The sequence below is a fragment of the Podarcis pityusensis genome, assembly GCF_964106645.2.
Source record: "Podarcis pityusensis genome assembly, chromosome: 12".
Lineage (NCBI taxonomy): Eukaryota > Metazoa > Chordata > Lepidosauria > Squamata > Lacertidae > Podarcis > Podarcis pityusensis.
In genome coordinates, this window is record NC_138037.1 from 56762701 (window position 1) to 56788941 (window position 26241).

The 26241-nt window shown below is 44.5% G+C and overlaps 1 protein-coding gene across 1 annotated transcript; it reads right to left on the reverse strand.

Annotated features, from left to right (window-relative positions):
* Nucleotides 1-1773: 1773 nt before the first annotated feature.
* LANCL2 (LanC like glutathione S-transferase 2) lies at nucleotides 1774-25654 on the reverse strand. Its single transcript, XM_080975932.1, has 9 exons — nucleotides 25389-25654; nucleotides 18520-18637; nucleotides 14141-14348; nucleotides 9860-10007; nucleotides 8692-8838; nucleotides 7397-7579; nucleotides 5480-5656; nucleotides 4120-4192; nucleotides 1774-2487 (listed from the first exon to the last, which is right to left on the reverse strand). Exons 1-9 carry the CDS (start codon nucleotides 25617-25619, stop codon nucleotides 2372-2374), a joined length of 1401 nt encoding a protein of 466 aa, XP_080832058.1. The 5' UTR covers nucleotides 25620-25654; the 3' UTR covers nucleotides 1774-2371.
* Nucleotides 25655-26241: the final 587 nt, after the last annotated feature.

Genomic DNA, 26241 nt, shown 5'->3' on the forward strand with positions numbered 1-26241 from the left:
GCGCTCAGTCGCCTTCAGTGAAGGCAACCCAAAGCCTCTGGAGCGCAGCAGGATTTCCCGCTGCGCTCTGGAGGCTTCAGGCAGCTACCTTGGAAGCCTGGAGAGTGTGCACCGACCCATCTCGCTCTCCAGGCTTCAGTGAAGGCAATCCGGGAGTTCCCGCTGCGCTCCAGAGGCTTCGGGTTCCTTTCAGGGAGCAGCGGGAAGGCTGCGCCGCCTTCCCGCTGCTCCCAGAGCTTGTCGGGGCTGGCAGGGGAAGCCTGGGTTACCCCCCAGCACCAGGGACCAAACATTCGCTCCATAAGAAGCACAGACATTTCCCCTTAGATTTTAAGTGGAAAAAAGTGCGTCTTATGGAGCGAAAAATACGGTAAATATCATACGTTGCACTACAGTAGCATCATGTTGGAAGTTTCCATGTCTTTGTCAGCCATGAAAGTGGTGATAAACTCAGTGTGATGATGCCACATAACACTGTAAGAAATCCCAGTGGATGGAGGGGAGCTTGCGCAGTGCTGCCAGTTTTGGTGGCACTAGTAGTAGACCTATGTCATCTGTAACATGTAGTTTCAACTAATGCTGTCTGTTGTCAGAGCACATAGGCAGGTACGTAAGAAAAAATTGTTCAGAACACATCTGTATTTTGCTAAATTTATTTTTTTTGAAAACAACTTTAACAGCAAAACATTGTGATAACTGACTTTCCCCCTAATCCACGACCCCTTCTTCCAAAACACTCTCATTTATGTTGAGAGGCTGTCCTTTTTCTGTTAGAATAAAGCAGTGAAACAAAACTCAGAACAATTTGATACAACAACCTTTAAACATCCTATCTAGGAAGTGGGGTTCACTTCTCAGCAACGGTGACTGGAAGCTATTCAAGAAGCCAAATTTCTCTCATATAAAAAGTACACCCAGCAATGCAAATTGTCAAAAATTTCTTTTAGAAGATGTGGAAGAGCAAAATGTAAACAAAACAAAGTTGTGACTCAGGGCCTGAGTGACACACTCACTATGTAGCTCTTCAGACAGAGGAACAACAACAAAGCAACCTTTCAGAGGGTGAAGCAACAAAAATGGGACTGTCTATGTCACCTAGCAGGGAGATTGACAGTCTTACTATTAATTAGAACTGGATACCTTGGCCCCTTCTCAGAAACTTCAACAGCAGTAGTAAGCCATTTCATTTCGCAGAGTCCTTCCCTAAACTGTGGGGCTGAACCCAATACTGCTTTTGTGTGGCTCTGCCTAGTTTTGTCAGAAAACTTTCCATGATGCACAAGAACTGAAGGGATGATGTTCCTCTACAAAATTGGTGGAATTATGTGGGCTACTTAGGTCACGTCTATGGCCCCCTCCCTACATTGAAAGGATCTTGTTTCAGAAAGCACTTAAGAGAGTTTTCAAATCTGAAAATCTCATAGAAGTACTTTTGAAAATGTGCATTGTAGACTTATTTCAAGGGTGGGAGGCACAGAAGATGTAATGCTCACCTATTTAATTTGAAGTGAGCTTCGCTCTTGGAGGCACAATCCAGCCCCACGCATCTCGACAGGAGAGTGTAGTAATTGTTTAATTTTTTCCCATGGAAACCAGTGCAACATTCGTGATTCACTTTAGGTATATTGAAAGCCTTAAAAAGTCCCCATGGTGGGCAGGGGGAGATAGATTTGGGGAATAATTTGGCCAGATGTCGGGTAACTGATTTCAACGGCAGAATTTTAATCATACGGTTAACCTCTTCAAGAAAATCAATAGGAGATTTTTTTAAAAAAAAAGGTTCTTAACTCTGACTGGACCATGCTCTTGATGTCTTGGGGTGGGGTGGAAGGAATGTTCAATGACTTTGAAGTTGTGAGTCCAGAAAAGGGTCAGCCAAGCTGTGCGTTTGGCTGGGCTTGCCTCCCTCATTCATTCATGGTAGCTAATAGGCAGAGAGAGTGTTCCAAATGTGAGGTCCTGTTTCAGCGGTGGAGAGGTGTGTGCTGTCATTACAGCCATGCACAGAAAAATAAGCAGGACAAGATGTCACTGACCAGTTTTCAGCTTCACAATGAACGGAAAAAACTTTACAGTTACGGACAACACCAAGGAACATGCAAACACACCCAGAAAGACCTGGAAGGACAACTGTGAAAACTGAAAAAGCAAGAGTCCCAATGAACTTAAGCCTGATCACTGCCACAGCTCAAGGCATCTCTTAGAATGAAACACTGAAATGTGGAATTCTCTCGCTCATGCAGTAACGACAAGCGTGGTTCTTTGGAGAACAGGCGAGAAAGAGTTTTTCCTCCAGACTCCCAACGTTGGTTCAGTTTCACTTGAGGCACTAAGCAGTCATGTTGCTTTGGGCATTATCTCCAGTTTCCATTTAGCTGTTCTGCTCCTCTTTGCTTTCTTTCCTTTGAGGGCCGAGTTCAAATGCTGGGAAGCGGGAGTTCTGGGGGTCAATTATGTCGGAGAGGAAGTGGATAGCTCCTGCCATACCTGAAGCGGACAAATCCCAAGTTCAAAAAAGCACAAAGACAGAAAGCCTGGATCCTTTGGCCATGAGAGAGCTGCAAGGGATCCCCTGGAACAGCCTTGCATATTAAATACACATAAAACAGAAGTTACCAGTCCATAAGGGAAGGCAGGATCTGCCTGTTTATTACTTTCACAGTGCCTCCAAAGGGATTGCACCTGGCACGCTTTATGGTTGGTCTCTGAGCACAGCTACCAGGGTATCTGCTACAAGACGCACTACTGGCATCTACTCTCAGAAGGCTGCCACAGGGGACGTGAGCTCCAGGAAATGGGGAGGAGACTGGCTTTTAGTGGTGGCAAGGGGAACATTCAGATGGCTGCAGGAGAAAGCCAGAGGATCACACACAGCCAAGCTGTTTCACCAGGACTGATTCAGAAGAGACATCTTATATCCTGGAGAGAAAAGCTGTATTTGCATTTGTAAAGCACGTTTGGCTTTGGTGTGTTCCTGTAGCATTAGGGTAAAACCAAACTATCCTAATTTAGCCAAGTATGAAAAACAGGGCATTGAACATACCCCTCAAGTCCCCATTTTTCACAAATGACTGTTGGGTAAGAAAAGTTGGTCATCTTAATGAAATGCAGCACTCTGTATTATAATTTTGTGACATGAAGAATATTTCCATGGATGAAAATGCAGGTTTCTTATGTGTGAAATGCAGTGATAATGTCAGCACAACTTTGGATCCTCTTGAATAATTCTGCAGTTCCATGCGTTAACAACAGATGGCAAATGAGTCATTTCTGAAAACAACCTTCAGTGCTGAGCATCAATGGTCTATTTTTGAGTTTCCATGGTAAGATGTCTATGAGAAAGTTAAACACCCAGAGACTATACATTGCTGAGATCTATAATCCTATCTGCCAAATTCGACCCTCAAACAGATTACAGCATAGAACAAATCAGATCTTCCAGCAATAGTAATTCAGTTGCTCTGGCAACGTATTTCAACAGGAAAAGTGAACAGGGCTGTAGAACTCAAAAGGTGGCCGTGAATATTAAGCAGGAACCATGCACATTTCATTAAGCAGGCTTGTTGTGCAGCCCTATACATATCTACTCATGAGTAAGTCCCACAGTGTTCACTGGGCTTTACTCCCATGTAAGCATGTTGAGGACTGCAGACCCGGACCTGGTTCACACATGGACATGTGAGCATGTGGACTCCAGAAGAAGAGATTTCAAACACTTTGCTCTTCCCAGTTCTGCTGCTACACTGAGCTAAACCACAGCTGGGTGTAGCATGTGGTCTGAACTTTGTGGTTCAGCTCATGTATGTGCTCCCTGCAGGGTTTGCCCTATGGATTACTGTTCATGGCTTGTCTGGGAGAGCCAAAGCACAAGCCCAGGTTCAGATGGCACACTAAGCCAAACCCTGACTTAACACAGCGGCAGAAACATTTTCTTTCCTGGAGTCCACAGGCTCATGCGCTCAGACACGGATTGGCTTGGCAAAACATGTGAACCAGGCCAGTATCATCTTAAGTGAATTTACAGTCCAACTAAACCATGTAGCCTTGAATTCAATCATATAACAATTTTATAATATACATGTTACTGAATACAGAATTCAACAATAAAAAATGTCTTGCCTTCAAACAGTGAGTAGGGTCGGTCAGGAATACGACAGCCGTGTGCACCATAATCCAGACACCACTCTGCAAACTGGGGGAAAGGCAGCAAATAGGGATGAAGAAATAATGACTAAAATATTGAAAACCAAAGTAAATAAAGATGTATATCTAATAGATATGAAATACTGTGGTGTGCAAGAAGTCAGCTCAAAGTCAGCTGATTAAGAAATCTAACTTCAGCCCTAATAAAGTTTCTGATGAAATTTCAGGAAATTGCAAGTGCAGATTATCCAAAATCCAATCTGCAGTGATTAAGGTTTACAAAGAACTGACCTCTCTCTCTCTCATTGGACACAGTGAAATGAAGAGATAGTATCTACTAAGTAGCAATGTAAGTCATGTGCTTACATTAGACGGGAGCATAGTGCACTCAGCAGCCCTGAGCACGGAATGAATCCCACCAGCAGCCCTTTCCTACGTGAAACTCTCAAGAGAGAGAGAAATACCTGTTCAGAACCAGTTCAACAAAGACTGATAGCACCTTGAAAAGAAGTAGCTTGTCTTGTAAATAAATGACTGTGCTTAATGTTGAAGCAGCTTCTTGTTCCTTCTTGTCTTGGGAGATAATGGAGGAGTGCACTGGGGTGTGTGTGTGTGGAGTCAAACTGATACAGAAGAGAAATGTTTTGTTGCAGCTGGGGCAGGCGAAGGTGTCTGGTTGTGCTGCTGCAGATGCACCATGGTGCTTTGGATAAAGATGGTAAACAAATCCCCTAGCAACTAATGTATTCACCATCTTTGTTCAAGAGGCTGTGTCACATTGGTAGCAACAACATTTTCACGGTTTTCTACAGAAGTGCTGTCACTGCTCCAACAAAACCCACCTCACTGATGGCTCCTCCACTTAACAGCCACTAGGTCTTGGTCCAGGGATGGGCTCTGTCCATGAATGCCAGCTCATCTGGGCAGAGGCCGCCTCAACCCTGGAAGTCAGCTTCACTACCCTATCTCATAACTCTCCCGTAACAGCAAACTCAAGCCTGCATACTTATGTTGCCAGAATGGCAGCATCCATGCACAAAAGGGAGGTATCAGCAAACCGGGGTGTGTGTGTGTGTGAGAATTTTCAGAAATGCAGAACGTCCTTAGAAAATAAAACCCCCCATCAACAATCATAGGTCACTGAGAAGCAAACTCGTTCAGTGGGCATAAAATGCCAAAGTAACTGGGAAAAAGCACGGCTGGAACCCTAAATCGGATGCTCCTGAACTAAGTCATACTCTGGAGCAGGTCCAGTGAAATCAATGGGTTTTTTCTAAGTATAACTAGCGTTGAGTATCACCCAGTATGTGCATCAGAAAATAAAATTAAGGAGTACCTTGCAAGCTCGATAGAGGTACTTTTTATCCTGAGTGAGATGATAGAGGGATAAGAAGGAGTAGCCATTGCCAGCTGTCCCGTGGCAGATGCCATAGCCTTTCCTCAACAATCCTCTCTGCCAAATGACATCACTACATTCTATTGCGTCCTTCAAATATTTATCCTCTTTGAAAACCTGCAGAAATGTGAACACAAGTTTAGCCACAGCAATGAACTAAAAATACTCACTATTTTTAATGACGGCCTTCTTGGTGGCTGCTCCCAAACTTTGAACCTCCCTCCCTAGAGAAGATGGACTGGCTCCCTCCTTGTCCTTCAGTCAGCAAATAAAGACCTTTTTGTTTCAGCAGGCTGTTGGGAACTGACTATTTTTAATAAAAGGGCTGGTGCCTGCCATGTTGTTTCTGGGCTCCTGGGCAAGCAAAAGGATCCTAAGAGCTGCTTAGGGTCAAGCAACACATACTTTTAAATCTGAACAGGTGACACACCACATACTACCGTATTTTTCCATGTATTAGACGAGGTTTTTTGATTCAAAAATCATGTCAAAAAACTGAGGTCATCCAGTACACGGATAGTGGCATGGCGGGGGGAGAATGGCATGCCCACCTGCCCGCTGGTTGCGCAACTTCCCCCGATGCCGCTGTGTGTGGGAAATGATATAGGGAGTGTTTCCTACCCACAGTTGCATGGGGGGAGAAGCTCAACAACTTTGGGCCATCTCCGTTCATTTTCTTAAAATTGAGTAGCTAAAAATGGGAGGGGGTGTCCTTATACATCTTATAGACAGAAAAATACGGTAATTTTGAAACTTCCACAACTTCAAAAGCAGTTTGCCATATGGCATCAGGAAAGTACCTTGTGTTGCTATTAATATTTTTTCTCCTTAGAAATCCCCTTGGACTTACAGAACTAACAATTTTCTTAATGCACGCAGTACAGAAATTCTGTCTTAAGAAGCAGTGTAGACAACATGCAACCCATACTATGGGTTCCCGTTGGAAACCTAACTTTCAATTTTGAAGTACAGTAGTACCTTGGTTCGCAAACGCCGAAACCCCAGAAGTAAGCATTCCGGTTTTCAGATGTTTTTCGGAATCCAAACATCTGATGTGGCTGTCAGCTATTGTTTCCAGGGCGCCTGCACCAATCAGAAGCTGTGCCTTGGTTTTCGAACTTTTCGGAAGTCAGACTTCCAGAAAGGATTAAGTTTGGCGCTTTTGTATTTGCGATTTATTTTGCGTTTTTTAAGCTTTTTCAGTTAATTTGTTTTTGTGACTGTGTGGAACCCAGTTCAGATACTGAATGATTGTGTGATTGTGGAAATTGATAAAAGCCCCCCATCCAAACAATGACTATAATCAGTGCAGGTAAGAAAAATAAATAAATTATTTTTTATCATCTACGATACGGTCTTATTTATTTTATAGTACAGTACATTGATTATTGCTTTCATTTTATGGATCAATGGTCTTATTAGATAGTAAAATTCATGTTAAATTGCTGTTTTAGGGGTTGTTTTTAAAAGTCTGGAACGGATTACAGTGGTACCTCTGGTTACGTACTTAATTCGTTCCGGAGGTACGTTCTTAATCTGAAACTGTTCTTAACATGAAGCACCACTTTAGTTAATGGGGCCTCCCGCTGCTGCCATGTCACCACCGCGTGATTTCTGTTCTCATCCTGAAGCAAAGTTCTTAACCCGAGGTACTATTTCTGAGTTAGTGGAGTCTTTACCTGAAGTGTATGTAACCTGAGGTACCACTGTTTTGGATTACTTTCCATAGGAAAGCGCACCTTGGCTTTGGAAGAATTTGGTTTTGGAATGGACTTCCGGAACGGATTAAGTTTGAGAACCAAGGTACCACTGTATGCATTCTTCCATGCCTCATGAGTGAGCTAAACAAGGACATACCTTATATGCTTGCATGAGCATATGGATGACTCCTGGGGAACCATGGCACCAATGCACCAGCCTGTCAGTTTCATTACTTAAAGATGATGGATAATTCCCAGATCGAAATTTTTTATGGCGCACATAGTCAATGCTTGGTTTCACCAGTTCTCTCAAAGTCTCTTGATCCACATTGCACACTGGCTAAAATATACAACAAACACACAGTATTTTTTTCAAAATAAAAAGCAGGAATTTTTTTCATATTACTACAAATCCATGCTGATGTGCATTCACATTGATGTATCTGGAAAATAATTTTACCCTTGTTTAACTGGATGCAGTGAAGGTGGGAGACAACTGTGGCTGTTATATATTTAGAAGTTGGCATCACATGTTACAAGGAGTTGCCAATAGAGAGTAACACTCACTCAGGCATCCTCTTTTTACCCTGCCACTAAGTCTTCTGAAGTGCCCATTTGTGCATGTCCCATACCAAGAGATACGTGAGCTTTCCCACTGACAGGGAACTTGTACATCTCACAATGGGAAATGGTTGTTGAAGTTATCGGAGAGAAAGTTGATATGTTGATTAGAGAAAAACTATTGCTGACAATAGTTAGAGAATGCCTTTTGGACTTTTGTGTAAAAAGGAAAATAGATTAATATGAGACATCTGGGTCAGGAAGACTGGGGAAATATCGCCTAACAGAGAGTAGATCAGTTGCATGAAAATATTCTAAAGTGAATATTTTTATTAATTTCTTTTATGAAACTGACAAAAAAAAAGGAAATTCTATTTATTTTTCTTCTCCTTTTTTTGTTTTCCTTTGGTGTTTTCTCTGTTTTTGTTTTTATTTAGTTTCTTTTATCTTATTGTATTATGAAAAAACTTTAACAACACCTTATTTTATTTTTTATTTAAAAAAGATCAACACTGAGACCTCTGCTATTTAACTTGTTCAAAAACAATTGAGAATTAGGGGTGAGCAGTGAAGTTTGCCGATGATGCTAAATTGTTCAGGGTCATTCAAACAAGAAGAGATTGTGAAAACAAGCTCTCCAACCAGAGTGAATGGGCAATAAAATGGCAAGTGCAATTCAACATCAACAATGTAAATAAGTGTAAATTGATGCCTGTTGGCCACTGTGAGAACAGGATCCAGGACTAGATGGGCCACTGGCCTGATCCAGCAGCCGCTTCTTATCTTCTTAAGACAAGTTCCCTTCTCTCACTGTTGCCCTCAGGAGAGTCTCCTTCTCTCCCCACCCACCCAACCCCCACCCCCCTTTTCCAAGCTGGCTCCTATCATTACCTGCATAAGCATATAGTAGATCCCAGACATGCCATGGGCTGCACCAACATATTGTTTTCTGTGCCACTGATACAATAATGGGCACCGTTCTGTCTTTCGTTCCTCTCTGGAAAAGTTTTTACCTGATTCAATGATGGAATCCACCACCTGATGCAGACAGATAGAATAACAGGCATTCCATTATTCTGAGAGAACATCTCACATCTGGCCGGTACACTCTGTAGCCAAAGCCGTAACAGTGTAGTTATGCAAGCCTAAAAATTTCACAAATTTCTTTATGTGACCAGTGGGAGTTGGTCTTGCAATAACCTTTTCAGAGACTACTCTGAACTTCTTGTTCCAGCCAGAAAAATGAAAGAAATCAGGTGTGGAGAACCTTTGGTCCTCCAAATATTCCTAAACTACAACTCCCATCCTCCCTGGCCACTGGAGGTCCAAAAGTCACCCAAACCTGCAATAAATGCATAGGTTGCAAAGGGTATTCAAGACTTCCTCCAGGTAGAATTTCTGTTTCTACATTTCAAAGAGCAATGCTTTATTGCTAGTGAAAGGGACCCCAGCATGGAGCAACTGCATTAGTGGGAGCTGCTTGCAAAAGTGTCAGAGGTGTGTTTTTTCTACTGCTTAAATACTATTACTTCATTAGAGACCAAGCATGCCTTCTCTGCTGTGCAACTGAAATGCAGGGGCACTCAGTTATCTTTCAAGAGGGCTTCTGCATTCCATTAAGCGTGGATATAGGACCACTAGTCATGGATAAGTACAGGCACAAGTACAGACAGCAACCGTTTCAGGTGTGTCCGATATGTTTGTGACTGCAACCATGCACATTGTGCCAAACCCAGAAGTGACCCAAAAATGTCACAAAAAGGTGCGGAATGGGGTGGCCTTATGCGGACCCTGCTGATACGCACGTGGGTCCAGAATGTAACCTCCATGCAAATCGAGCACTGCCTGTATAGCACTAAGAAGAAAATGTAGGCTTTTAGAAAAGCATTATGTGGAAAGCCCCAAAGAAGGCAGGAGACAGTTCTGCAAGATTGAAACAACAAATGGGATGTGTATGGAGATAGCTAAGTGCAGGCAAAAGGTGGGAACCATTACAAAAGGCACCAAACAACCAACTCTGTACACAACCAATGCCTGGAAAACAGCGCTTCTCTCTTACCTCCTTGATAGCAGACTGTGGCACAGCCTCAGGTCCAATTTCAGTATTCAGATAAAGCAAGGCATACAAGTAACCAGCTCTTCCATAAAGCAGCTCATCTGGAAGGTCAGAATCTGTGGCAAGGACCATTCTCTGGAGCTGCAAAAGTCTGGAATGAGAAAGAATTGGAGGGAAAACTGAAGGGTTCCCAAGTATGGGAAACCTGTAAATAGGTTGCCACAGTGAATAGGAACTGCCTCCAGGTGATCAGGCAAGTAAGCTTTCTGTACACAGAAAAGAGTCTGCTCTCCTTTTTTGCAACTAACACAGCAGGTTGATGTAGCCAGGTGAGCTGGCAAAAACCACTGTGAGCTTGCAAAGCTAACTAAAGCTGAGGTAATTTAGGCTTTTCTAGGTCAAATAATTTGAGAAAGAGGCCAAAATAATTCCACCAGAACACAAGAAGTCATTGGTTCATCTAGTTCAGTAGTGTCTCTCCAATATTTGAAACAGATTTTTTTGTCCAGTCTTATCTGGACTGGTGAAATAAAAAATCAGCTGCGTAAGATTCAATGAGGCGTATCAACCTCTAGCCACTCAACATCACACATGCTTCCAACCTGCTCCCGACTATTATCCTCTCATTCTTTGTATACAGCAGTAGCAGCATTTGAAACTCCCTAAGGACTAGGCAAGTTTTGCAACTTGCCATGGTCCAATTGCAACCAGTTTTAGATGTATGGGCATGATGTCTTGCACCTAGGCCCCGCCCCCACTCAGCACGAGTGCTCTCCTCCAATCCCCATCCGCACTCAGGGTGCAAGTGCTCTCCTATCCATTGGCGGTGAGGGCAGTGAGGGCTGCAAGCCCCGCCCCCACTCAGCGCTCCCCACCCCCGGAGGCAAGCCCCCACCCAGCAGTCGATACCCTATAGCAGATAAAGACCCCATCACTTTTAACCCACTGTGAAGCTCAAGAAACATCTGAAGTGGTAAGATGATTTAACGTGAGTTAAACATACTCATGTGCGATTCCTGCTGCTTATCCTGAGACAACTCTGTGAACAGGCCCCCCCCCCCCCCCGGGGAAGTGGCATATTTCCTACTTTTTGCCTTCTCAAATGCTTCACACAAATCAGTCAGAGAGCACAACCATATCCTTACAGCCTGCCTTGTCCTCTAACCAGCCAATCTGTGAAATTCTACCTTCATCATAGCTTTTAAGGCTGTTGGGGGGAGGGATGCCATGGTGGAAACCAGTACTACAAACATTATAGAAAGTGTTTTAACGGAGGAGAGGCCAGAACCCAGTGGCACCCCATAAGTGAGAGCCCAGGGGCCTGAACACCACTTTCTGGACATGGCCCAGAAGGAAGGAGTGGAACCACTGTATAACAGTGCCCCCAGCTCCCTCTAGACGGTCCAGAAGGATGTTATGGTCAATGGTATCAAAGGCCGCTGAGAGACCCAGCAGAACTAGGAAACAGCTCTCACCTTTGTCCCTAGCCCACCAGAGATCATCAACCAGCACGACCAAGGCAGTTTCAGTCCCATGGTGAGGACTGAATCTTGACTGGAAGGGATCTAAATGGACCGCAACCTCCACCCGCTCAATCACTTTACCCAAGAATGGAAGATTTGAGACTGGGCAATAAAAGGAATTTAAAAAAGAACAAAAGGGGTGGGGGGAGCCAGGAAAGCAAACCCCCGTCATGTAAGTGAAAGGGAATATGCAGAGCTCTGATAAGCACGTCTTACCTTGGCGCTATCTTGCCCCACATGATGGCACTGAAGTAAGATGTTTAAGTGCGAACTGTACACTCAAAGTGTGTGTCTCTTCCATCACTTGTGTAGGCCTGTAATATGTGTTAGTTGTTGTGCTAGAAAGTTATATAGGGGGTGTAGGGAGAATCCAGAGCTTGTTTGCAGCGTGGAAAGAAAGGAGAACCTTTTTCTGCCTCCCCACTTCCAGCCATTCTCTGAAGACTGAAGAAGGGGCCCACAAAAGAATATTGATGAGGACGAGACCATATGAAAAATGAAGATAAGGTTTTAGCTGGAGTTCATTCATTTTCAGCTTTGTAATCTTGTAATACAAAAAACAGCAGCGCCTAGGCATTCTGTTATTGCACCCATAACCTAGTTTTCAGGCCTCATGTGGCACCTAGATTGTCTACCTGAGCTAACGCTGAGCACTGGAAACAAGTTATTTCCAGGCCGTCAAATGGAATTAATGAACTCCGCCCACCCCCATGCTGTTAAGCAAATTTCAGCCTTCAGTCATCAAGGTAAGAGTAAATCAAGTTAGGAATATGTAGAAATGAAGCCATCTATCTGTCTTTCAAATTAGCAGCACCTATCCCTTAGGCACAGTGTAAACTGCTCCAAATCACTTCCATTTCAAAAGTGGCTTAAGATACACCAACCTAGAAGGGGGAAGGGAGCTGCTCAGAAAAAGGAGAGAGAGATCTGCCCCCCCCCAACAGCTTTCTGGATGGCAGCCACTTCCCAGGAAGTAAGCCCAACTGTTTCCAATGACATTTATTTTCAATTAAGCAAACGAGAATCTTAGCCTTAATCTCATTTTTATACTCTGCTTCCCACTCCACAAAGCAGCCTGGTTGAAACAAAATGTGAAAAAAGCAGCGCCCTGCCTTTTATTCTCAGCAGGGAAAGAAAGTTCCATTTAAAATGCAAACAGTCATATCAAAAAGCCCTGACGGAGATTAATCTTTCAGAGACTGTGGATTAGGAGGAGAGTGATGCAACTTCTAAATATAAACTGCAGTGCAATGGCTGTAGGCAGGGCAGAGCCCCCAAGAGCTCTGGGTATAGCAAGGGATGCTGGGGAAAAGCGAACAGGTAGGGCCAGGGCAAAGAATGCTAAAAGAAACCACTTGTGTGATTATAACCTGCCAAAGGTCACTAGAGCCTTGTCCAAAACGGGAGGAGAAAGGCAGAGAAGTATCCCAGAAGCCTCTGGATCAAATGTTATTCTTTCTAGGGATGGAAGTATCAGAGGAAACCAAACCAAAATAAGCAAGACGGATCCTTTCTCATGCTATGGGGGGTGGGGGGTGGGTGGGGTGGAGATGGCATCTTCTTTTTGTAAAGATCCTCCACCTGCTTGCCCAGTAGTAAGTTCTCCTAGCTGCAGGGAACTGACTGAGTCCCTACATATAACCCTAGCATGGCAACTTGCTACTTTGCAGGTGCTTTGCCTTCTGCGAACAAAAGTGAACCTTCTCTCTCCTATACAGCTGCAACTGAAAGTGCAAAAAGATGCTTGCCATGAAGGGGTTGAACAATAGTGAGACTGGAGAAACCAGTATAACTTGCATTTCACAGCTGAATTTGGGGAAATGACTTGAAGCATTCATTTTACCGAGCTATTTCAATTGTTTTTGTTTGATTTGCTCATTGCAAACAGCTAAAAGTCCGTAAATTTTGATAATAAACCCGATTTGCAATGGGGGTGGAATAATTTCAATTGCAACTGTAGATGTATCAGGGATAGGGATAAACACTATTGGCTGATTCCTCATTTTCACACCAATTCCTGATTTCAGAGACTTCTACTATAGCTAAGGCGGGATGCGGGTGGCACTGTGGGTTAAACCACAGAGCCTAGGACTTGCCGATCAGAAGGTTCGAATCCCCGTGATGGGGTGAGCTCCTGTTGCTTGGTCCCAGCTCCTCCCAACCAACAGTTCGAAAGCACGTCAAAGTGCAAGTAGATAAATAGGTACTGCTCCGGCGGGAAGGTAAATGGCGTTTCCGTGCGCTGATCTGGTTTGCCAGAAGCGGCTTAGTCATGCTGGCCACATGACCCAGAAGCTGTAAATAAAGCGAGATAAGCGCCGCAACCCCAGAGTCGGCTATGACTGGACCTAATGGTCAGCAGTCCCTTTACCTTTTACTACTACTGCTACTAATAATAATAACACTTGATGAGGAAAAGTATCATAGAATGAATAGACTGATTCATTATTTCAGCACCAGGCAAATACCTTTTATTTCCTTTGGCTTTTAAACTTTTAACACCTGGAATGCTTTTATGCTGGTTTGATAGCTACTATGTTAATTCTCTGATTTTACTATATTGCTAGGGCGGCTAACTGGCAGCAGCACATTAAGAGTCTTTCTTTGGAGGCTGAGATATCCATAAGAAAACCCAACTTAATCCTCTCCAGCTCCTTCGTCTGGTCTCCCAAGGAGGGGTTTTGCTCTGCTGTTACTGACCCATTGAAGAATGCTTAGCCTATCTCTAAGCGTTTGTCCCCAGCCCATCGCAGGTACTCACTTGGTCACACATTCCTTGGATTCAGTGTCATTCTTCAGCTTGTGGTACACCACTGCTCCCACTGCCAGGGGTCCAGCATCACCACAGAGGAAAGTAACCCTTCTTCCATTCAGATTGCGTAGGATCCTCTTCACATAATCCAGGGATCGCTGTAGATGACTTTGTTCTTGCGTCACACGGTACAGCTGAAGGTACAAAAGGGCTATCCCTGGAATCACCAGAAAGAAGAAAAATTAAATGGACTTATTCCCTCTCCTTTGCTGACCCATAGAGTCACAATAGTCCTTTAAAAATAAATAAATGATGACAGGACTTTTTATACCTTTTTGAAACCAGGACTCACTTAGCCACCAAGTACAAGATGGGTCTCACTCTCCTTTTTTGCCTTTTCTTTTCTCTTCCCACCCTTCTCTTCTTAAATCAAAGCCCAGAGAAATAGAAAATGATGCTTCTACAGCCCACCTTGAGCACAGCCTGCTACTTGTGGTCTTGATTCACCAGGGAAAGACTAACCTGATCCGACTTATGCTGGCCACTAAACAAACCTTAATTATGGGATGAAATAATACTGCATAACTCCCATTAAAGACACATGGGATCATCCTGAGCAGTGAGATGCAAGTGCCACTGAATTCAGATAAGTAACTTAAATGAGGTGGGTGTCAGGAGGGAGGGTGCCAACCAGGTCTGACCATTTATTTATTTCTACGTTTTGTATTCTGCCCCTAATCACAGAGTGATATCAGCAAGAGTCACAATTGTTAAAATACTACATGAAAACCATCAGTACAATATATTAGAGAATCAAATAGTTCAGAGTGTTCAACTAATACACTTGATCAAATCACAATTCTGTCAATCCCAACTACAAAGGCCGACAACCCCTCAAACCCAGACAGTGCAGACTGGTCTCCTGGCAAGGGAGATGGATGGCAACCAACCACCACCTGCTCCTCTGACCTGAATTGGTGCTGCACCTGGGCAGACACAGCTGGGTTAGCACAGACCACTGCGCTCATCTGCTCAGGTCTCAGTTTTACACGCAAAGTTGCCTCCCTCATCTACAATCAAATCATGGAAAATATTTTTTTCTGGCCAGACCTGGCATTTCAACACACACACCCCCGATGGTTGGCTGACCATCAACCCCAGATTCTGGAATATAGCAGGTGGAGCAGAAGGAACAAGGGCTTTGATTTAGCTCTTCGTCTCCCCTCCTTGCCTCTCCTCTTCCTTGGTTGAGATACATCATTCCCTTTTTTAGTCAGAGAGTCATTTTTCCTTCCAGTCTACCTTCCAAGAGCCATTTGCCAGTAGTTGGTGGAGCCAGAGGCAAAAGTGGGTAGAGCAACAATGTAAATTTTACAATTATACAGTAGGCTAGCTTCTAGAAATAAGCCCTGCCCCTCCATCCTCCATCTAGAGTCTAGACAAGCAAGAGGCATTATCAGAGCTCAAGCAAGACAGATTCCAGCCAGGCAAAAACACTTTGTATGTGAAGGAGAGCCAGTGAGGGAGAAAAAGTTCAGGGGGCCAGACACAGATACAGTGAGGGATTTCTGCCCCTGCCCACATCTTTCGCCCCCAGCCTGGTAAGACAGAGTCTAATAGGCAAAATATATTGTATGACATTGTGAACTTTGAATGATTTATATAACAATCTCAATGTCCATCCCTCTTTCTCACCCTTTGAAGATTACAGTGGTACCCTGCTTCTCAAACACCTTGGTACTCAAACAACTGCAAACCTGCTAGTAAGTGTTCTGGTTTGCGAACATTTTTTGGAAGCCGAATGTACTCCATTTTGAGTGCCACACTTCTGTTTTGAGTGTTACGCTGAGGTCTGTCTGTTTTTGCTATTTATTTTGCGTTTTTGTGACTCTTTTTTTGTAACTGTGTGGAACCCAGTTCAGCTACTGATTGATTGTATGACTGAAGTACATTGTTTATTGATTTCATTTTATGGATCAATGGTCTCGTTAGTAAAATTCCTGTTAAATTCCTGTTTTAGGGCTTGTTTTTAAAAGTCTGGAACGGATTAATCCATTTTGCATTACTTTTTATGGGAAAGCGCACCTCGGTTTTGGAATGCTTTGGTTTTGGAATGGACTTCCGGGATGGATTAAGTTTGGGAACCAAGGTACCACTGTACTTCAATAATAATTGTTTTGCATCTTGTATAATAGAAGAAATGCAGCAGAGGTGAATACTGAATCTTGCTGAATTACATTGTCTCTGTTGGGGGAAAATGAAAACTTTTTTCTTAGGATTAAATTAGAGGGTTGCGTGATATGAGCCTGAGTGTTGGATCTTGACCAGAGGAACGGGTTCAAATCCTCATTCTGCTATGAAGCTCACTAGCGTAGTCTCCCTCTTATCTTATACAATCTTATAAGATGGTTGTGACTATACATTGGATAAGCATATATGTCACTATGAACTTCTTCAAGGAAAGGCAGGAAAGAAATGTGTGGAAAAAATAAAACATATACAGCTGTTTTTATATTTAACAAACACAAAAACAGTTCTAAAACTTATTTTTCTGTCATATTTGAGCATTCCTGAATAAAGCCCAAGCCATTCTCCATGGAACTGATATTACTCATCCATCTGTATTGCTATTTTAAGTGGAAGGTTGATTTGTTTTAATTGCCCTAGTGTGAATTAGCAATTAATTCTGTCAATCCCAGTGTCAGAATTCTGTTCTGCTTCTAAAGAAACAGCAAGTGAGAGGCGGCATTAAAAAAAAAACAACCTTTAGCGCCACACAGCTGCCCCCATTTTTAGGTTTTTAAAACAAACCAATCACAAATGTCACCTTTTTGTTATTTCTCCTCCTACAGAACCATCTGCCCAGAACATTCTGAATCCTTCCAAGAGCCATTAAGAAGAAAAGAGGAAAAATACTGAACTCCCATTTCCAGAACTGAATGTGGGCCAATAATCCTCTTTCATATTTAATTCTTCTTAGCAACAAAGCTGGAAGGAACCTGGGGAGCATGCGGTGCAAACATCTATTATAGAATAGGATAATGCATGTATCAGTTGAAGTCCACCTTGATTGCAATATGCCATAAGCACAGAATTGGAATGAAGAAGTATCCACATCTATGTACACTTAGTGCAAATTAACAAATTTTGCACACAGGCAGTACAAATTCACTGACCCACCCCCCAAAAAGCTGTGTTCTGCAACCTGAATAACTATACAAATTAAGCAAATCTGCATCATCTACTTTACATATTTCATGATGGCTATTTTTACAATTCTGAGTTATTTATTCCAGTTTGTACATCATGGGGAGGAATAATGAGCTATGCAGAGCACAAAAATCCTGGACCACTGTACATCTTACTCAACCACCATCTGGCTCCTGAGATTTTAGTAGCCACATACTCTACCCAGAGAGGGTTTACCTGGCAGGCAAAAACTTTCCTCTATAACCAGGTCTTTGGTCTTTAGCTTTGTGTGTCCTTTTACAAGTGGGCAGCATGTTTGTTTAACATATTTCTTTCTCCTCTTGGTTTTAATGTATCTATATGTGATTTTTTTGCCTGTTTGTATGGTTGGCTGTAAGTCACATTGGGTTGCTCTGGGCAAGATAAAGCGACTAACACATTCAATAAATAAAAAAAAATTGTTGCTGCCTTATGGACTACAAACTTGCATTTTCAAAAAATAAAAATACGAAAGCAAGAATTAATAGGAGATTGAATTCTATGCCCAATATAGCATTCTGTTCTTTAGATTACAAAATAGTGACATACACACTGCCTAATTAAAAGGCTCAATCCACCAATCATTTCATCCAAATGGGTCAATCCACCAGTTAACCTTTTCAAACCACCCCCATAAGCATACAAATAATGGTAGAAAGTGTTGGGTAAATTGAAAACTACAAGTGGCACCAGACCAGACCACACACTTCAAAAAAGCAGGCCAGGCTGTGCTCAAAACAGTAGTAATTGGTGGTGGTGCGTTTTTTTATTTTAAGAATTTGGAAAACAGGATTAATAGTTTTCTTAGGTGACCAAGGAAGAGCTTTCCTGGCCAATTGTGAATGGCTCTAAGTGGGAAAGTAAGCAGGAAGAAACCTGTAGCAAGATGGTCTTCACTTTCTACCTCCAGAGAGCAACTGGGTTGACAGTGGGAGTACATGCCAGCCCTATAATGCTGTCAAACATTCTGAATGTGGTTTCATGGAAAAGCAGACTAAAATGATGTGAATATACTTATCAATGGAATATCAATGGAAACGAAGCCTGAACCTAGAACCCAGCACTAGATCACAAAGTAAGCTGTTGTATCTGCAAGGATCTTAACAATTCAACTCCAAAAGTAATTCCATGAACTTTGTCAAGAAGTTTGGGTACCTCACCTGTCCAGCCAGTATACGCAGAGCAGTCATGAGGATCTGCAGTCTTCAGCCCTTCTTCCATTTGCTGCAGCAGATCCTTAATTTTAGTTGTGATCCTTTTACTGAAATAAGGGCAGATCTGTAGGGATGGGGGGGAAAGATCATTTAAAAACCAACAAAACTCCTAAACAGCTAATTAAGGCTGTTCAACACACGTTTGTGCATAAACAGGGCCACCTCAAGCTATTTTGCTCACCTACAGGAAAATACAACTCTTCCTAGATGCTGAGCATAGTGTGCATGTAGGTATGCACGTGTTTCCTCTTTAAGAGCTATCCTGACTGGTGCCTATTTCCCTTCTTCCATTGGGAAAGGACTAACTCCATTCACTTCTCTAGAGCAGTGGGGCCAACCATTTTTGGCCTGAGAGCCTCATTTGCCCTGGCCAACCCTCTGGTAGTTACAGGCCACGCATGGGTGTGGCCACCACCACCCCCATCTCCCACCTCAGATCTGCCCCTACTCCCCACCCATGAAATGATTTGATTGTGGAAGGGCAATTTAATAATTTAAATCCCATCAGCCTTTCCACCCATCCTAGTGCTGGGTCTACTTTGGTTATGGGGAGGTGAAGAGAGAGTGCAGGTCCCCTGAACCAATTGTTTACCTCTCTCCTGCAAAATGAGGAGGTAACAGGGCTGCAGTTGGGAAGACAGGGGAAGGCACAGTTGCCTCCACACAATCATAGGCCATGCTGTCCCAAAGCTGTTAACCATTGCTCTCCCTAAATGTAAGCCAGGTGCCTGTAAAATGCTACTGATGTAGGCAAGTGAGTTGGGTCAGCTGCAGATTAATTAAAATCAAGCAGAAATATTCTGGTTTGTGTGGAGTCAAGTTCTAAAATTTCACCAAATACTAGCTTCATTTGGTTATATATCAGGTTTTAATAGAAGATCATTCAATCAGCAAGAAGAGTAAAGAGTGACTGAAATGAAATTCCATCACAAGACTGGGGAAGCTCACAAAGAACCCATTTTCATTCATACAGAACTAATCATAACTTCACTTGCATAATTATGTCATTAGGGTGGACGTTGGCAAGATGTCTAATAAGGAAGTTAGGTATGGAATGATGCAGAAAATTAAAAGCCTTCTTTTTAACAAAACACAATTAACCAGGTTAATTCACACTGTACAGTTGTCTCAGTTATGAATATGGGCCCACAGATGTTCTAGCCATGAGAAGTTTTACTAGCCAGACTACTGCTATATATTTGTTAAGTCATCTATGGACTCAAGAGACAAAGAACAAACTATGTTCCATTTTGGAAGAGCTTCCCTGATCAAGAAGCCCATTATCAGAAAATGGACTATTCTATGAGCTACACCTAACTTGTTGTTACAGCACATAAAAACAAGCAAATCAACAAACAACAACCCCACCCATAACCCAAAAAACAGTAATTCCATATAACGCATTACTGAGAGGACACCAAAAATGAATGCATCAGTTTTAAAAGCCCAGGTTCAAGAGGCATGTGTTCCGCAACCAATAGAATTATTGTCATCATCACAAGCACAACTGATTTATTATTCACCTTCTAAATTTACACTTAAGATAATCAAAACACACACATACAAACACACACACACACACACACACACACACGACAAGGATAAAACCCCAACAAGTGGACATTTTTGGGAAAGACCCGTTTCTCCAGCTGGGAATGCCTATCAGAACAAATTTATCTTCAACTGTTTCCAGAAACTGCAAGGAAGTGGCTCTAGATGCAGTTCTGCAGGGATATTATTGGGGCCATCACCAATGAGTTGCAGGATTCATCCATTTTGACCATCAACAGATAGTCCTGATGACACCAGAGTGGAGAGTCAGTGTGTCACTGTTGCAAGAGGAATCCATGCATAGCCATGAAGCACCACGGATGCTTTTCAGCCAGTTACCGTTTCTCAGTTCAATCTACCCCACTGGCTTGTATGGACAGGATGGGGTAACCCTAAATAACACCGCCTGAACTTCATAGCGCAAGGATAGTACTGTACACAGACACAATACATAAATAAATACTGCTGGAAACAATACACAAAATTATTGATCTGATCTGCCAATCAATGGCATAAAGATGTTCCACAAGACAGTGAAGAGTTCCTGTTGTGAAAGTTTATAATCTGTTATGCCTAAAGTATGATGCCATTTAAACCACACCACGTGATTTATCAAAAAGGTAACTCTAAATACGTTTCCCGTAAATGTGAACTACAAGCAAGTCTCAAGTGGCCACAAAGCAGCCAAACATCACTAAATCATCTGAAGATGCCCTCATTAACTATTCCCACTAACTGGCAATGCTTGCCATTAAATATCATTAGGCTTCAGTTGGCTCCAGGGAATCAAAGTCTAGAATAAACCTTAATTACATGGAGTGTGCAATGCAACCCACAAACATGACACATACAAACAATTAGTTAGGGTTCATTAATTAATTAGACCTAAGTCTGCGAAGTCCATTCTGTTGCTTGTTTGGGGTTTTTTTTGGGGGGGGGGCGGAATCATCAGGGTTTGAAGGCAGCTCTTGATTATGCTCTTCAGTCACCTATCATAACATTGTGACTCAATTTGAGGCTGTCAAAACATTATGATCCTGTGCTGCTCTAGTGATGTGATTAAGTCAAGCAATGGCTTCAGATACAGGGAAGAGCAGCATTTCTCATCCAGCCATTGGATGACTGGCTTGCTTATCCAACTATGGGCAGCTGGAGTAAGGCAATGACAGACTGAGTGCCAAGCCAACAACATCTGGGGACCCAAGGTTGAGAAAGGCTGTCATAGGCAATGGCCTCACAGCTGAGCCAAAATGTATGGCACTGTGACAAATGCATTGTGTTCTTTGTGTCTCTTAAGCTCACCAGTAGCATTCAAAATGGAGCATTGATATCTCCTTCAACAAAAACCTGCACACCTCCCTGTGGGCGAAAATGCTTGTCATATCCCTTCCAAAACCACTCCAAGCACTGACCTTGAACAGTAACTTCAAGAACCTAGGCAAGGGTGGCTGCAAGTTTCAAGGGAGCCTTTTCCCAAGTGACCTCCACTGAGTCCCAGTTGCCTCAACTGGTGCAGTGACAGGTGGCAGCAGCTGCACTGTTTCCTTGCTCCACTATAGTAACACCGCATGCAAGAGACAATTTAAATGGCTCAGGAAAGGTGTCAGCACAGTGGTGGGTCCTGCCAAGAGGCCAGGGCCCCAACAGCTTCCCCACCTACACCCGAGAAGCTGTTAGGGGGGTTAGTTGTTATTCAAGTATTTAGTTTTCTTTTCTTTTCTTCTGCCACCCCAAAGTTAGTTTCAGATTAAGACCTGCAGAATTTGTCATCCAACCAGGGAGTCCAAGCAGGTACTGCGGTCTGTTTAAAAATCCCAAGGTGGCAGCCATAATCTGGAGGTTTAGAGGCCTTGGTGGCTGGTGTGGCCAGAGGGCTGTGTTTGGGCTGGCAGGTTACAGGTTCTGCAAGCCCAGAGTTCTGCCTTCCAGAACTAGAAACAGTTGGCAAGAGTTTTTCTTCTAAAACATTCTTCCTTACTATAAATGAGAAGGACTAAGGCCCTGTACACACCAGCGTATAAATGGGCACATACACAGCACAGAATTTAATTTGTACACTTTTTTGCACACACAAGCACTTTCAGACAAACTGCCTCTCTCTCTCAAGTGTTTCCCAACCACAACGTGGGCAGTGCTTGATGGGATGTATTTGCAGTGTGTTGCTGTCCCTTCCAATTCTATTACTACTTCAAGAACCCAGAGGTTCACTGCAGTGATCTGCGCAGGTATTTGTTTACCTGTGCGTGAGACCAGTATTTTTTTTTTAAAAAAATTCTGATATATACCAGACTTGCACAGAACAGCAGGTTTTTAAAATGTGTGTGCTGCACCCACTAAGGAGCACTTCACCAATGAAACATGCAATGATGCTTACACAAAGCATAAAGTTAAAGGTTCATCCTGCTCATTATGATCTCATTATGATTATTTTTAATGTTATTCTTAATTTTTATTCTAATATCCTTCTTTATCTTAATTTTCTGTGTGTAATGCAAATGTTACCATTGTTGATTTTAATAAAAAATGTTGTAATTTCAAGTTTCAAGGTGTCTTATTTCCAGGGGGACACAGAGTACTTTTTTATTTGGTAGGCCAAATATGGTAAGTTTGGGAGCCTCTGTTCTACAGCACCGCCATGCGGCACTTTTAGCTATTGTTTGGGGAAAAGAATATAGCACCATTGAAAAATTTAGCTGGCTTTGAGCAACTTACACCACCTGAGGTCACTTTCATAACTATTTGGCTACAACCCCATGCTCCAGGGGTTGCTTGCATGGGTGTAGCTGGGGGGGGGGGTATCGAAAGTACTCAATTATCTGAAGCTTTCCCCCTCAGCAGAAACCTCCCCCCCAATGTCCTATTCAAGGGACAGGTATTTTTACCTATGATTTCCCAAGAAAAGCTGAACAACTTTGATTTCCTTAAAAAAAGCTCCCCCTCCCGCTTAACAAAAATCCTGGCTCTGCCCATGGTCGCTAAAGCTTTTGCCAGTGACCCTGGGGAGGTGCTCCAGACTGAGCTTTCTTTTTAAAAAAAGAAGTCCATCTCAGCCTTCCTAGAAAGGAAGTTATGGGGCAAAATGTGCTGGTAACTTTTTTTCTTTGTATAGCGTTTATTTGAATAGTAATTTAGCAACCCTTGTTGCCGTTCACATCACCATCATCTGATTTTGCCTCAAATTGAACGATATTTGTAGAGACCACCACAATTTCATCTTGGTATTAAGACACTGAATTAGGGCTAAAAAGACTTTTAAACACTACAGCCAACCAGGCCACGTTTGCCTATGATTTTGCAGATGTAAAACCACATTACCACTTCAGTAGCCACCAAGCTGTTCCTTACAGCTTCCTTGATGGTTAGCGGCCAGACTGCCAGGTCGTCAGCAATCCTTTCATGCCATCCATAGCCTTAGAAATTTCAGCAGGAGTTGGGGGAACCAATTCAACTTTAGCATAGTACCAAAATGTGGCCAGGTGAAGCTTTGAGTAAGTGGTAGCAGCAAAAATGAGCTTGGGCCCTTTGGTGGTGACAGCATCACCAGCTTCTGTGCAGCCTGTGCCATCCTGAGAGTGAACGGCAGCTGGAGGAAGACTGGAAATGAGGAGGAGCGGAAGACGGGAGACAAGGAACAGTGGACAAGCCATGCTGTTAACTTCTAAGTGATTTCTGTGAAATGAGAGTGTGTGCTATCTTGTACATTTTCCTTTCTATTGAGGAATGCTCCCTCTTAGAATCATAGAATTGTAGAGTTGGAAGGACCCTGAGGGTCACCTAGTCAAACGCCCTGCAATGCAGGAATCTTTTGCCCAACGTGGGGCTCAAACCCACAACCCTGAGGTTTAAGAGTCTCATGTTCCAGATGCAACAGCATCACTGCATGTGTGTATGTAATATCAATATTGTGTGATCATAGTTTCAGTGATATATACCAGTATTTATAAATACTTATGGTTGCCCACTATTGCTGAGGTTGAGGTTTGTGGTGTCCAATTAAGAATTGCTATTAAAAATGTGATATTAACAATGTGTCACTGATATGAATTGTGTATTAGTTCATGAGTTTCGAAAAAATGAGTAGAAAGTGCTGTTGCATTGGGCCCCCCCCCATGGCAATTAGCCATTCTGTTTTAGCACCTGCAACCCAGGTTCCAGGAGCCATGTGGTGAATAGATTTTCTATCTCAGTCTCTTAGCACTGGTAATCATAGTAGAAAAACCCAACACGTAACACACATTGGGTGCATATATGCTACCTATCACCATCACACCATGTGTTGAAACACAACCTAAAACACAGCACTGTGGGGGAACAGCCTCGCTGCCTAACTTTGTCAACCCAGCAGGAATTGCTTCTGAGCAGACATGTGTAGGGAATCACACAGCGAGGGAGCAGTTATATTTGCACCCAGCTCCTGAAATACTACAGAATGAATACTATCGCCTTATTACCATATTGTTGCAACCTTTCCCAATTCTACATGTCACCATATTCTTCCTTCGAGTCTCAAATTTAACAAGCCTGTGACAGGGTGGAGACAATTCAGGCTGTGGGCAAGAGCCTCACTTGATAGGCTGCTCCTCCATACAAATTTATTATTTTCTATGTATTAAATCAAAGATCTCAGTGCTATTCACAGTATACAAACACGGAATAAAAACCACAAAATACAAACAAGAACGAAGCAGAGCAAATCAATAACACCCCCAAGCACCCAGTTGGGCTAGTTTTCTGCGTGAGGCCGCTGCTTTCCACGAGGCCGGCGGAGGCCCAGCAGAGGCGGCGGGCGCAGCCCCCCAAGTCCGGACTAAGCCGGCCTGCTGCTTCTTCGCGAGGCGGCCGCCAAAGGGGCACGAAAGACCCACCAACTCGGCAGCCTCGCGTGAAACTCCTCAGGACGGAGCGCAGCGACCCCGACAGCTCCGCCACTTCCCTCCGGCCGACTCGTCGCAACTTCCGCGAGGGAAAAAGGCTCCGAGGCCCCGGGGAGCCGGGCGGGGGGGGGGAGGGGAAAGGGAAGCGGGAAGGCGAGGCGAGGAGTTGGGGGCGGGCACAAATAATAATAATAATAATAATAATAATAATAATAATAATAATAGGTTAGGCGGCAATTCTTTTGCTCTCACTCTGGACCCTTCTCTGTATTTACACGTGGCCGTTTCCCTCGCGCAGCCTTCCGGGAAGACGACGCTGCCCCCCCCCGCGCCCCCTGGCAGCCGGGGGTGTCGCGCCCCAGCTCCGCCCCAGCCCCCCCCCGCTCTCACCTTGCCGTCGGCCTCGAAGAGCGGGGGGTCTCCGTCTCCGCCGGGCGAGGGCGGGCGGGCGCGCTTCCCCTCCTCGGAGCCGCTGGGCGACGGCGGGGCTCCGCTGGCCGAGGAGGAGGCGGCGGCGCCGTGGGGCTGGAAGTCCGGGAAAGGGTTGGCGAAGGCCCGCTCCTCCATCTCCGCCTCGCCGCCCAGCTGCACCTTCAGCCTCTTGGACATGCCCTCGCCCATCGCGGGGACGCGCCCGCCCCGCCGCACCCGCGCGCGGCCCCGAGGGGGGAGGCGCCAGAGGGGCAGAGGCGGGGGCTCGGCCGGGCCCGGGGGTCTCAGGGCAGGGGCGCCCCCGCCCCCGCCGCCGCCTCCTCCCCGGGCTGCGAGTCCCGTCGAAGGAGGGCGAGGGCCGCAAGCTCCCCCTCCGGATCAGTCCTTCAGGAACGGGCCGGGCGGAGAAGGCCGGAGGGCAGCCCCAGAGCCCGCCTGCTCATCTCGCCCCTCTCCCCACCCGCGAGAGCGATCAGGCCGCCTTTGCCGCCGCCGCCGCCGCCACGCAGCCCCGGGGCGGCCAAGCCGAGCGTTTCCCGCCTGCCGCCGCCGCCGCCGAGGGGTCCGGGGGGCTCCAGCTGCATCCTCCTCAGAGCAGCAGCACCAGGACCATCAGGGGGAAGGAGAAGCCGAAGACCAGGCAGTAGACCAGCAGCTCCGGGGGGAGCGAGCGGCGGCCCCTCCGGCCCCTCGGCGTCATCGGGAGAGCGGGGCGAGGAGAGGGAGGGCTCGGAAAGGGGGCGCCGGGGGGCCGCCCCACGCTGCGCACCTGCGCGGCGCCCGGCTGCTCTTCATCCAGGGGCGAGCCGGA

Bases quoted from the DNA above. Each gene is read 5' to 3' on its own strand.
- LANCL2 (XM_080975932.1), bottom strand. From the start codon at position 25,619: ATGGGCGAGGGCATGTCCAAGAGGCTGAAGGTGCAGCTGGGCGGCGAG. The intron at 14,349-18,519 runs GTGAGGTACCCA...TGGTGATTCCAG, and splicing joins TGCGTATACTGGCTGGACAG to GGATAGCCCTTTTGTACCTT. The intron at 2,488-4,119 runs GCAAGACATTTT...TGTCCGCTTCAG, and splicing joins ACCCTACTCACTGTTTGAAG to GTATGGCAGGAGCTATCCAC.